The sequence below is a fragment of the Haliaeetus albicilla genome, chromosome 19 (assembly GCF_947461875.1).
Source record: "Haliaeetus albicilla chromosome 19, bHalAlb1.1, whole genome shotgun sequence".
Lineage (NCBI taxonomy): Eukaryota > Metazoa > Chordata > Aves > Accipitriformes > Accipitridae > Haliaeetus > Haliaeetus albicilla.
Window position 1 is genome coordinate 11797208 of NC_091501.1, and position 14124 is coordinate 11811331.

The 14124-nt window shown below is 44.4% G+C and overlaps 1 protein-coding gene across 1 annotated transcript in view; it reads left to right on the forward strand.

Annotated features, from left to right (window-relative positions):
- The window catches only part of OVCH1 (ovochymase 1), a 69549-nt gene that overhangs the window by 30331 nt on the left and 25094 nt on the right, over window positions 1-14124 (forward strand). Inside the window, 7 exon segments of the mRNA XM_069807045.1 lie at window positions 4342-4536; window positions 5511-5646; window positions 6701-6736; window positions 6995-8713; window positions 11063-11218; window positions 12546-12645; window positions 13743-13874. Of these exon segments, the coding sequence (XP_069663146.1) occupies window positions 4342-4536; window positions 5511-5593 (278 nt within the window). The 3' untranslated portion in view covers window positions 5594-5646; window positions 6701-6736; window positions 6995-8713; ... (1 more) ...; window positions 12546-12645; window positions 13743-13874.

Below are 14124 nucleotides of genomic sequence, written 5' to 3' on the forward strand. Positions count from 1 at the left end.
GTAAAAAAAACTACACAGAAATAAGCTATGGTATTTGGGCAAACCCTTACGGACACTTGTCTATATAAGTGACTTGTGACCTCCTGTATTGACAGCTTCTTTTTCAAAGTCAGTCCCCCTTCCTCCATACCCTCTGAGACAACAACGTGAGATGCAATGATGGTACTTATTATTTACCTCTTGCAGGTGGAATGAACGACACTGAAGCATGAGCGCCTGGGAAACAGGGGTGTGACTCTTTATACCAGAAAAGGTATTATCTTCTATGCAGAAGGCTATGGTCTTCCTCACCTTGACCCTGCTGAGGTGCAATCCAGTCACTGAGACACTAGTCTAGATGAACACAATCCACAGAATTACAAGAAAGCTAAATTAAAATGAAAGTGAGAGCTTTAATGTTGTTTACTGGAAAGTTTAAGTTTCTAGAGGCCTATATGTTTGCATGTGTACTGCACACTGTGCAGCTAAGTAAAAATCTAGTTGGAAGTACAGTGTGGCAGAGAGCAGGAGCACATCAGGGTAATTCCATTTCAAAATGCATGGTGGAAATGCTTTTTGTTTCCTGTTTTAAAGGCTCTATACACAGAGTAGGAGAAAAGGAGGAAGGGGAAAAAGTGGAAGAGATAAGATGCAGGGCGGTATTATCTACATCTGTTTAAAATGGCAAGTCAAATGCCAACTTTCTTGTCTGCTGTACAACATGTGTAGTATATAAACATTTTTGTATATAAAGACAATAAATTTCTACCTTCACTGTATTGACATCTTGGGACAGAAGGGAGAACACCTGTGCCTTTATGTACACAAGTGATGGCTTTAATTTAGCTACTATCACTGAAATATTGTAGGGCCACTGGAGCAGACTTGTGGCCATGAAAAATACAAAACAAGGTGTCAATGTCTGAAGGGGTAAAGAATAAAACATGCTTTACTGTACAAACCTGAGGAACCAATTTTTTTAATAGTCTGTGGGGGTTTGATTTACTTCTTCCCCCCCTGCACACAGTCATTCTGAAAAGGATTTAGAAGTACAGAGGAGCATTACAGGATCCAGGGGTCGGTCTGGCTCTGTACAGGGAGAGATTAAACAGACTCAACAGGCTGGAAAAGATAATGGAGAAGTGCATGGCTTCAGAGAATGCTATGAATGGCACAGAAAGGTGACTAAGGAATGCTTAGCTGCCAATTTTTGCAAGGTAAGGAGTATGGACATCAAAGGGAAGTATCAGACAGCAACTTGAAAGCAAAAGGAATTAATTAGAACTTGTTGGCACAAAACGTAAATGGGGAGGGGGGAAGTAACAGGAAAGCAGTGGAGGAAAACCCGTGAAGGCTAGCTCTTGCAGAGGGTTTACTGGGTGTGCTGGAGGATCTCTGACCTGTGAAGATGTTCCTTCTCCCAGCATCCCCTCCCGGCTCTTCAATGTGTTTTTTTCTGCCCCTCTCTCATCCCCCTTTATTCTGCCTCTGTATAGGTTTAATTTATTGTGATTACGGATGTTATAAACTAGTTATACAGAAGCATTTCTCCTGGGTAGGTATCTGCATTGATAACCTGGTACACAAAGTGTGGTGGAGAAATCAACCATCAACCTTTGGGAGTCCTGCTGGTGAATTCTAGTGTATGTGCTCTCCAAATATTTTCAAAATTAAGTGATGCCTCTGGAAAAAGCTTTTGGATAATAGCCATTCTGGGTTAGACCCTCATCCTCGTACATCTCACAAGTGCTGTGATGGCTAATGCTCTAGAGAAGAGGCCCTATTTAACTTCTATCTGGGTGTAGATGAGGGCTATGTGCATGACCATCATAGCTCTCATATAAGGGAAATAAGCTGGGTTTTGCTGATACTTTGTTACCACATGTGGTAGTAACGCTTCCAGACAAAGACCTTTAGGGTAATGAAACATGCTAGCAATATTTTTTTCATTAAGAAAAAACACCCACCAAATGTAAAGTTTAGCATGTTAGTTAACTCTGAGTTGGGAGTGAAAGGACAGGAGAGGAGAAAGGTAGAGGATGTGCTAAGGAGCTCTTAGAGCATTCCACAGCTATCTTCCTCCAAGAACTTATTTATAAATGCACACAAAAAATTCTAAAAGTATGCCTATTGCAGCTGAGAATAACAGTTTAACTATCATAACTATTTATATGCAGGACAGAGGAAAATACTATCAGAAATGGGGCCATCAGTCAAACTTTTCCCTGAATAGGAGTCTAATAGATAGCTCCCTGGAGTGTCCTCCAGCACGCAGACTTGCTGCTGTGTAATAGCATTTGTTATGGCTGGCAGTTTTTCAAGGTTGGGTATATTAAACTAGATTCCTATGTCTATTTATATGCCAACATATTGAAACAACCTGGTTTGGGTTTTTCTTTTTTTTCCCCCTTCTTCTCTAGAGCCAGCAAACAACAAGTCAGTGGGTGCCTGTCTCTAAACCAAATAACTTTTACTGAGGAACCTAAAACATAGACTTGGGCTTTAATGGCAGCATGAGCTAGAACTTTAGGATGATGGTATGACAGGCAAGAAGAGGCTGGAAAATCCAGAGAGCCAGAAAGTAACCTGAAAACAATTTAGCAAGCTTAACAACTGAAAGTACCTATCAGTGGAGATGGAGTAATGGCAAAAATTCCCTATCCCATCTCATTTTCAGTTTAAGCCCAAGAATGAACCCTTAAGTAGTCTAGCAATTTTTCAGGATAGGTAAAGCAAACAAAATGCCTAGCCTCGTAGGTAGACTTGGGGCAGCTGATACTGTGCAATGAACTGAACAAATCCTTGCTGGCAGCATAGACTTCTAAACAGTAGGGCACTTCTTGCAGGACAGGGGCTGGAGGTGTTGCCTGCTGCCTCATCAGGAGGTGGCTCCTGAGCAGCCACATTACCGGCATTGAACATCTTTCCAATGTGAATAATTCCTCACTTTTCTGCCTTTCCACAGAGTAACTTGTATGACTTTTGCCTGCATTTCTCAAATGGTGTTTTTACAGTGGTAGTGGTGTGTTTGGATTTGCTTCTAGCTGTGTTATGCGGTACCATGCAGTCTCCTGCAGTTCTCCAGAGGCCCGGACCTGTAGTGAAGATGGTGCTCTGCTCCATTGGCCCTGCTGCTTTCAGCATTGAATACTTGATGCTCAGGATCCAAGGCAAAGCCAAACTGTACAATCACTTCTCTCTAAAGATGAACTGACCTGTTTGACCTAAGTTTCAAGAATGTACTTGTTTTCAAGATGCCTTTACGGGCTTTCTCGAGTTTTTACATACAGATGTTCTCCAAACATATGAAAAACAAGAGCTCTTCGAAGCTCTAGCCTGGATAAAACTGACTGATATGCAAAATGCTGAAGCTTGAAACAAGCCTAAAGTGAGTTTGAGTTTTGTAGGATTATGATGAACAAGGTCTGGCCTGTAGAATAGGAATGTAGTAGCTTTCCTAATTAGTTTGTCTTCTAACTGAACACATCTTTTTCCAGATGAACTTTTAAAATGAGCGTTTCAAGGTTCTGCTCTTAGATTGGCTCTCACCCGTGATCCATGCTTTTCTGTGGGGGTGACACGTCATATAGGAATTGCCCTGGTCCCTGGTGAAAGTCCATTTAAAACTTAATATTAAAGCTGAATTTAATGCTCTACATTCTTATTCTTTCCAGGACAAAATCGTGGCAATGCCCTAAAAAATCCCAAGGAGATGAGCTCAGAGTTGTCATGATGCACAGATGTCATCCTTACAGATAGGGAAGGAATGATCCAGTCACTGGGATACCCCATGAGATATGCAAATTCCACCAGGTGAGCATTTGAGGAGTTCTGGCTTTTGTAACTCCTTCATGAAAATCTGCAGATATCTGTGATGTGGTTTTTAATGAATCCATAGGTACTTCAGTGCATGTTAGAAAACTGGGCAAGTTCCTCAAAGAGAATTAGAAAAGCTGGGGGGTACCAGTATCTTCTTTCCAGCAAACAGCAGACAAATCTGACACCTCTGGGCAAAGCTCTCATCAAAAAGCATGTCAGAGGCCTGAATGTGGTATAACTGAGGGGTTAACAATGGCAATGCTAAACTATGTCACTAAAAATCTTTTGGCACTTTTATCTGTTTCCTTTTCTTCCTCCCTTATCATGCTTAGTTAGGGTAAGAGAGAACTTTCCATTCACGTGGCAATAGCATAGACTTCTAAACTGTTTGAAAGCTTAACTTCAGAAGTAATGAATAATATGACCAAAATAGATTTGGATCAGTATCCCATCTTTGATTTTTTTTTTCTTTTCTCTTTTTAATGAGCATTACAATCCCTTTTGCCTTTGCTCACATTTTGATAGCTATCCCTAGGAAATAAGAGCCAATTGTAAAATATGACGGCATTGTGACTTTGTTCTTTGCTTTGTGCTGCAGCTGCCACTGGAGAATTGTAGCCCCATTAAAATCCATTATTCGGCTTGAAGTCCTGGACTTCTGGACTGAAAGAAATCTGTCTAATTGTCATGGCCATCTGATGGTGTATGAAGGATTTCGACTAACCAAAGAGTTAACAGGTGAGAGAGAGCGCTCACCTTAATGCTGGGGTGAGAGAAACAGAGGAGCTGAACTAAGTTTCTTTTGCAGACAGACAAGGGAGTTTTACATGGCACACTTCCATGCTCCAGAAGGGATTTCCGATAATACTTGGAGCTACTTCAGCTAGCTCAGTATCTTTCCTTTCCTAGAAATACTTTTGCAATCAAACGTGTGGGATACAAGGTCCTAATCATGGCATGGCTGTGCCTTGGAACAATGTAAGTCTGTCTAGGTTGCTTTTTCCCAGGCTTGAACTTGCAGTGTGACAAGTTGCTGTGTGTGCCAAAGACAAGCCAGCAGGTCAAAGTGATGGGGCCAAGGGATGGGAAGCTTTTCCTACTGCACTGCTAAGCGAGGGGGGGTACCTACCCACGCTGACTAAGGAGCTATTGCCTTGATTATGTATGATATTGCTGGGGAAGTGAAGCTGTGCAAGTGTGTTCTGTACGTGGAAGAGAAAGCATAGATCGGAAACTTAAGCTGTTCAAGCACGTATGGATACAAGGTTCTTTAGTGCCAGGTCTCAGTTACGTGAGACTCTCAAAGTGACTCATTCCCCAGAGAATATGGGTGTTCTGCAGTCTTGTGAGCACTGCATAGTGTCTTGCACAGCCTGAGGTGGGGGCTGCCTGTCAGAGCAGGGATTTCTTCTGACCAGAGTAGTCCAGGCAGTAGGCACTTGCCATTAGTGATTTGGAGTGGTTACAATGGGTGCCTTTATCTGTTTGAAGAAGGCCCCCATTCTGGTTACAAGTATAACAAGTTATCTTCTGATCATGTCTGTGGTCTAATGCAAGAATTCAAAGCTGAATGATATCAGGATTTTGTGTGAAGAGGCTTTTAGAAAGCGAAATCTTTTCTGACACTGCATTTTGAAAGTCTATACCTTACAGCCCTCAAGAGAAAAAGGGGAAAGTGGGAAGCTCATGTCCCATTCTGGTCTATTTTGCAGGCAACTTCTGTGGTGACACTTCCCTCTATCCTATAAAATCCCAAGGTTCAGTGGTGCACAGTGACCTTCCCTTCCAGGGCTGAGGCAGCCATGAAAGGCTTTCTCTTGACTTACTCTACTCGGGAAACATCATCTGGTAAGTCTATTATGATTTTGGGGTGGGGGTGGAGTAGTAGAGCCTAAAGTATGGCTGTTACATTAAAAAAAAAATAAAATCTATCTGTTCTGGAGAGAAATGGCCATTAAGAATAAAAGATCTATTAGGGATCTTGACTGCTGATGATTAAATGCTTAAGTAGTGATCTAATTACTGTGCTCATTCCCCACTATAAACCTGTAAAAAAGAGATACTAACTTAGCTGTTATTCTCTATATGCCCCTTTCCATTCTGCTCTATGAAAACAGAATCCCCTGTCCCCATGGTTTGTCTGTTATTACTTCTATAATATCTCTTCTGCTTCTTCACCAAGTAGGCAATACTGCTGTTGGCTGCCGCTGTTACCACTGCTCACCGCCACACCCGCCCCCAACCCAACCTAATTTCTGCCACATGCCCAGGGAGCTATGCAGTTAATTGGGCTCTAAACTTAAAGACCAAAGGAAACCTTCCTCACTTTCTTGCTTCCCAGGCCAGGGTACAGCTGGTGACATGGGCTGACAGTTTTCCCTGTGAATAGCGCTGCCCTGGCACCATTAAGCAAATTGGTACTTTGATGCCTCAGATCAAAGAAACTTGGAGCTGGAGAGATGTGTCCAGTCTGACTCTTCTGTTTCTGTGGAAGCAAAATGTTTTGCATTTCTAGCAACTTGAGCCATATCTAATCTCCTTCCCCCATCCCCCTTTCTCCTGTCTTACCTATGCTCCTCACTGCTGTGTGAATGAGCACATCTGCTTGTCCACATAACTGGCAAATGTGTCAGGCTTCAGAAGTAAATCATAGCGATTAAATTTCTCATATTAAAATTCATCAGACTTACAGCACCATTAACAGAGATCTGTCCACTTTTTCATGTGCACACACGCATTTCAAAGATGCACTCTAACTCCCAGCTCTCCAAACCAGGAGGTGCCTTTTCCATTCACCCATAGCCAGGCTTGAAACTCCTCTTGGCTCAGGGTCCCCTCCCCAGAATAGCCTGTGACCTCCTCTGCATTTGTGTGCCTCAGGTAAGGCAGTGCTTCCTTTCAGGTCTGGAACCTGGAAACATGAAGGCTGCTGGCAAAGGTAAGACTGGTTTTAACCTTCCATAAAGCTGGTGAGAGGGAAGGAGTAAAAAGCCTATTAAAAAAAAAAAAAAAAAAAAAAAAAGGCACCCCCACCTCTTTTTATGCATGTTCTGTATTTGTGCCTTGGGAGTTAGCCTCTGTCATGGGTAAGTGTGAGCATTTGGGTATGAGACTGTCACCAGCAACATTAGCCATGTCAGTACTAAATGTACTTTCTGCATTCAGCACATCCCTATTTTGCTGTATTTGCTTTCAGTTCCTGCTGCCAGACCTGCTATGTATGCTTGGAGAAATGCATGACTCCTTGAAGGAGAAAAACCACACAAAACCAACCAAAACAAAACCCCACCAAAAACCCCCAAACCTTAGCTAATTCCAACAATCTCAAATGTGTTGGATCCGATCCAAGATCCTTGAACCTGTCTCTGCATTTTGTGTGAGGACTTGAACTTTAGCCAGGCTGACCAGCCTGCCTGAAGCATGTTCCCAGCTGTTCAGCCAGGGGGACCCTCAAGGTGGAAGTTTAAAAGCCTCATCAAGCTTCTACACCTTTCGTGTTTCCAGCAGGCTCAGTCTCCTCTCTCTCATCACCCCAGGAAGTATGCTGTCAGCCCTGCTCTCCTTTCACCCCAGTAAACTGGGGTGTGCTGGTAGACTGTTTTATTTATGGAACCCCTGAAAACAAAGTAGACTATTCCACAGAAACATGTAATAAAATGCTAACATGCCTACAACATGGCATTCTGCATTTTGATCAGCTTTGTGGCAATTATAAATGCAAGGTGAAAGAAACATCTATGTAAGCACTTTAGGAGCGGCTAATGAATTTTTAAGTTTGAGTTTGGCCCATTAGGAAGGATTATTCAAGTGATCCTGTATGTAAGGTCTCTGTGCCTGGCCTCTAGATCACTCTAGATCACAAGTAGTTTCCCAAGTCTATAGCCCTTTTCCTGGTTGAACAGTTCTCTATGTAAATGGCATGTAGAACTTGTGCTTTGAAGCCATGCAAATTTTCACTAACCAGCAGAACTTAAAATCCAATATTAAGATCTCTGCTTTCTCCAATATTAACAGGCCTGCTCAAGGAAATTAATGCAGAAACAGGGGGGGGGTTGTGATATGATTGTTTTACCTTTTTCTTTTAAGAGTGCCCAGCCTTTGATCTAATTCTAGTTGAAGTCACTGAAGTAACATCTCCCAATTACCCTGGCATTTACCCTGACATGCTGAACTGCACTTGGACAACTTATGCTACTTCAGGAAACAAGCTGAAGGCTGTGCTTAAAGATTTTGTAACTGAGGATGCAAAGGAATTGCATCTGGGATCATTTGAGTATTTATGATGGACCACATAGCTCTTCAAGGCTTCTGGGTACATGTTCATTTACTATCTAGCTGCGAGTACCAAAGCTGCCTTGTGCCATACAGACATCGGGATCTTTGGGTACAGAAATGTTCACTGGAATGGCTTCACACCTTCCTAGTTCTCTTCTCCCCATGTATGTAGACACGAAAACTGGTTATTGAAGTAATTTCACTAAAGTATGAGAGGCACTCATATAGAGCATGAGAACAATTTGGCCATTGCACTAGGCTTCACCTCTTCAGCCTGGGTAGGGAGTGATATTGCATAGGCCACTAGAGAGGTACCTCTTGAAAGACCTCAGAGAAATCTTGGCATCCACTAATATCTTTGAGTATCAAATGGCTTGGATTAAAATGTCTGTCCCTGGTAATAAGTATAGAGGCTGTGTCTCAAACTACTTGGCAATGACTACAACTGCAGTGGTTTTTTTTCTTCCCCCTACCAGCAAACTTATTTGGCCAGAAAAACCTTTTAGCATGTTCTCCAACAGCAGCTTCCTGACCCTGCATTTCAAAGCTGATGAATCTGTGGGATACAGAGGCTTCAAAATCCTTCTTGAAGAGTTGATTCAGCAGCCAACACAAAATGAGCTGGAAGGCAGCAGCCAATGTAAGTAAGGCTCTGGGTCTTTCTCTGCCTATGCCACAAAGCAATTCTTTTGTTAAAATAGTATTGAAGGTTACAGGCAGGGACATTTGTAATGTTTATTTGCTGAATGTGCTTCCCCTACAGCTATTGTCTGAGATCACTTCAAGATACTCTTCTGTGTTCTGATGTATCCAAAACTGCAGCAAGTTAATTCAGTGCTCACCCCAGGCACGTCACGCTAGGTGGTAGTCCTCACATCTCTGCAGTTTGTACTGTCACCGAGCCAAATACAGAAACATCCCTGAAGAATGACTGTTTATTTAAGCTAGTTTTTGCGTTGGCTTGCTTTTGTTTAGAACAGATGCGTATTGGGAGGAATGAGTGGTCTCAGCATGTAACTGACCTCTGATTAATTAATAACCACTGTCTGGAACCCGACACTGTAAACAGGAAGCAGAAAGCCAAACAGTTTAATCTATTTGTGCTAACTTCTGCTTGAGAGCTTGGCTGCTTTTACAGGAGGGTTGTGCCTTTTCCCGGGGCACACAGAAGGGGTGGAGGGACCCTACTATAAAACGGTTAGTTCCCATGATGTGATCCAGAGTGCCACTGAAAGAGGGCAAATAGGGGATGTGTTGTACCTCAGCCCTTAAAATTCTCAGTAGGTTTCTCCGAACCAGCTCTACCCATGACAAGCTTTTAATGGACTTATTTTCTGTTAAACCTTTTTTCCCCCTAGACTCATCCTCTGTATTACCAGTTTCTGAGGAAAGTAAAAACAGTTCACTTCTAGTTTTGTTTCTTTCCTTTCTCAGGCTAACATCTCTTGTGATCGGTGAAGGCTGCTGGTGGTGGGATGTAGGTTATTTATGCACTGCTTAATTTGCTGTTACTGGAGACAGTTGGGAACACTTTAGTGAGCTAATTTTGGAAAATGAAGACTTACTGTAATGGAAACACTTGTTAAATATCATTTTGACTGAAAAAAAGGTCAGGAAATACTTCTCACCTGCAGAATGTGACTTCCCGAAAAATCTGTGGCAAGCTGCTTACCCAGGACATGTTGCCAGCCTGTACATATCTGGGACATCAAGATTCAAGTCCTTCCTCAACTGGTATTAGTTGAGGTCTTTATTTTTTGGTATAGCATGTATGGATAACTTCTGCTCTTTTGAAGGGAAAATTAGAGCAAAGCTTTCCCAACTATCTCAAATATAGACACTTCAATCCCACCAGAGGGCTATTGTGGAACCTTTGGTGGACACGGCTGTCCAGAACAAGTCTGGTGCTTGTTGGAGCTGTCTGCTTTCATGTTGGCGCATATCAGTTTGTCCAGCTGTGACCAATTTTCTTTAACAACAACCAAAAAAACCCCCACCACACCCCAAAAAATAGTCACTAACAATGAGGAAATAATTCCAGAGAAATGTGGATTTCTAGTAGCGGATCCATTCCCTGGGATGGGGCGTGCAACAAGTACAGAATCACTGGCGGACCCATGCAGGAAGCCCAGGATGGGTGAAAGTGGCTGGTCATCCCTGGTGTCCTGGCCCTGGCATAAAGCCTGCAGTATGAGGATCAACACTTCTGTGGAGGCTTTCTAACTGATGAAAAATGGGTCCTGACAGCTGCACACTGCAACTTCAGATGGGCAATGTCCTTTCACCCCAGAGCATTGAGGGCTTGCTAGCCTCCAGACAGGACAATGTCTAAGCCATCTTGTCAGTCCTGGCAAATACAGATAGGCTTACTGTTTCCCACATGTTGACATATATCCAGAGCTGCCCTCCACCAGCTTAAACCTTCCTGTGTAGCATCCTGTGCTGCTAGCAATGGTGGCAGTAGAGATGGAGTCCCCTGCCACCCCCAAAACCTGCTGATGCCTGTATTCTGTCTCTGGCCCCTCATTATGTACTTACTTGCCTCAATTAGGCTGAGGTACCGCATGCTACTCTTGAACATTCATCTCTGTTGTGTGTAGACACCCATCATAATGGCACAGATCTCGAAAGTTTTATCAAACTAGTTACACAGCCCAGATCCGTAGCTCTGATGTAAGCTCCATTTATGTTGGGGTCTGGTTCCTGAGAAGGTGAACGACTGACTCGCCTCTGGACGTTCTGTGTTAATTGTAACAGCAGCAAACCTTTGGAGGTGCAAGTTGAAGTTCTCTGTCAGCACAGCACAAAAAGCACTGATACCTCAACTGGGATTCCCCAAAGTCTCCCTGTGATGTCAGGTTATAAGTCTTGAAGCATGAGCGTTGCTTGGCAGCAAATGTTACAAGTGAACTTTGGACTCTTCTGTTGTCTGAACTATGGGGTTTTTTTAGACTGAAAAATGTATTTGTTCTCCTTCTTCCTTGCCCAGTGCTCAGAACAGTTCTGGGGAAAAAATACTTGTTGCCAAATGTGAAGGATGACAACCCCGTGCTTGTGAAAGCCGTGCACATGCACTATGGCTTTGGTGGATTTCCTTTCAGAAGTGGCCTGGCACTCCTGGAGCTGCAGAAACCTGCTGAGCCAGGTACTGTTTGGAACCCCATCGTATTCAGCTGTGTTGGGGTTAATGATTATTGTAAGACTCTGACATGGGGCACAGTGTTTAGTATGTGCGCGGGGAGGCGGGTGGGAGGGCATTTCTGTGTCTTACATAGTAAGGGATGCTAACAGTGAAATGAACAGGGAGCCTTGGGGAGGCTTGCTTCCTATTATCTGGTTAAAATACAGCATGAGGGTTAGGAATGCTTCTGCTGTTGTCAACAGGCTTTGAATCAGGCCTCTCCAAGCAGACCTGTCTGTGACTTTAAGATATAAGTGTAGGCTAGACATGATCTAGAGAATAGCAAAGATCACCTTTTCTACCTGTCTTCCCAAACTGTCTTCCCAACCTGTCACAGCTGTACTATGACCATTAAAGTTAATGAGCCAAAAATGAGCGTGCATGGCCCAAGGGAGCCGTTCTTACTTTTTTTCATCCGTAAAGACTGGTAGGCACAGCACTAATATGATACGCACTTCTGTGCTGGTAGCAAAGTAATGTCTGAGATAGCAGTGGCTGAAATTTAAAGAAAAAGCTTTTAAGTTGCCTGAACCCTCTATCTAAACTGCAGAACATTCTTGTTAGAGGAATATTTTGCAGCAGTATGTAATCTAGATTTTGTACAATAAAGTGCAAAGCTTGGATAGAGCTGAGAGAGGTTATTCCTTCCAGTTTGTTATGTGCAACTTGGGGCAGGACTTGGGGGAAGGGAAGTGGAAGAACTGAAGACAAAAGTTAAGCAGTGGGGAAATGTGATCTAAATAAAGCTGGTGCACAAGAACAGAGCATGTGAATAAGGAGGCTATATAAGCATATGGGTCTCACCATGTCCTGTTAATAGTATCCACAAAGAAAATGCCATAGTCCTTCCAAGAACTGCCTAACTACATGCACTAGTGATGGGAGGCTTCCCCACTCAAGGAGTGAGGTCCTGGGACAAACTGCCCTGAGGAAAGTGTCTTCCCTCACCCCCCTGGATCCGTGCCTCTTTGGAGGGTCTCCTCTCTCATCTTCTTAAAAACAGCCTTCAAAAGATGTTCAGTTTGACTGTACTATGGCCTCAGACAGTGGTATTAGGAAAAAGCCAGATTTGACTCATTAAAACAGCGCTGTCAGGCATCCAGGGAGTACAGCGAGGGAACATATACATTATTAAAGCTCTGTCTCATCTGTTTTGCAGTCTTGTTATGAGACATTTAGGAGGAGGGGGAAATGAAGCAGTGAGTTAAGAGGCAAGAAAAGCAGGGGGCTGACAGAAGTAAGAGCAGGGAAGCTGTATCTGGTGTCAGTGGGAATTTGCTTTCCAACACAGGCAGTCCTGTGGCAACAACTTGCTTACCAGGCAGCAGGGAGGAAGCAAGCACTGCTGCAAGATGCTTGACAGCGGGGATGGGGAGAGGCAGGAGCTGGCAGTAAGTACAGGTTACTCTGACATGAAAGAGCCCCTATGGCCTATCAAGGGCAGTGACAGCAGAGACTCCCCAGATCCTTAAGTGTTGCCTGCAACATGTGAAACATTTTCCAGATAGCAGCCCTGCGGCCTCTTCTGTCAGAAAGGTGCCACTTTGGGAAAGGCAAGGCCAAGGTGGAGGCTAAGCAAAGGGGAATGAGCTGGAGGGAGATGAGATCACTCTCGGGGTGTCTCAATGCCTGGGGCCTCTGGCCCATGTCACCCCTGCTGCTCGGCAGCATGGTCAGATACCTCCTGGTGACAGTGTCTCCTTGGGACAGCTCGGTGGCTGGGGAGGAGAAACCAGCCCCCCCCCCCCCTTCAATTTGAAGAGAGCTGTACAACCCCCTCATTGAAAACAGCCACTGCCCCCCTGGTCGGAGACGTGGGGTACGTGTGCCTGACTGCAGCCGGCGCAGAGCTGCTTCCCCGCGTCCCGTCTGACCGACCCGCGGCCAAAGTCTGGCACAGACAGCGGCAAGAAAGCATCCTACTAGCTGGCTGGAGGTTAATCCAGGAAAGCCAGTGGGGTGATGAAGGACTTGGGGATGCTGCCAGGAGGTTTGTGAGTGCTCATCCGTGCCCTGTAAGAGGTTGTTGTCCCTGGTGGTGTGCTGCCCTCCCTTAGGGACTTGTCCCAACCCTTCTGGTCTTGGTGACCCCTGCAAGAGATAAGGGAGAGGTATGGGGACTATAGGGCTTAATGTGTCATGCAGACTTTCCGCTGGTGACTGCCACCCTGTTACTGCTCCTGGCTGATGGCCTTGGTTTGCCCTGCCAGCTGCAGACCCCCCAGCTTCAGAGGGTCCTGCTCCAGGCTGCACTGACTGCAAAAGCCAAGGTGGCTCCACACAACTGGCTGGAGAGAGACTCCTTCTCCTGAAGCATAGGAAATACTGTTTTGTGTAATATATATGTAATATGTGGATAACAGATGTGCAAAGGGAAGTAATCCCCAGGCTGGGGTCTGCCCCCAAAAGTATGCTGAATGGCTACCAGGAGCAGTTACAGGGCTGTGACTCCTACCTCTGCAGCCTATTACTGTTGCATTTCCCACAGGAAGAACTGGCTGCCAGGCTCCAACAAGCAGAGATCTCTTTCCTCTCCCACAACGCCTGTGCGAAGTACTGAGGACAAAATATTGAAGAGACCAATGTCTGCGGAAGCGCTGTAGAAGCAGCTTTTTGCACGGTATGTAACCGAGGGGGTGGGAATGCTGCACTGCACACAACCAGCACCCAAAGCCATGCTTTCCTCTAGCTTCCTGGATTTGGATGTTTTTGACACTGCTGACAGGTGATAAGTCCTTGCTTTCTCCTTCTCTCCCCTTCTTCTTTTCCTTCTTTCAGGGAGACTCTGGGTGGCCGCTGATCTGTGTGATTGATGGGCATTGCACACTGTTTGGTATTGCAAACTGGGACTGTGACAAGTGCCATCCAGA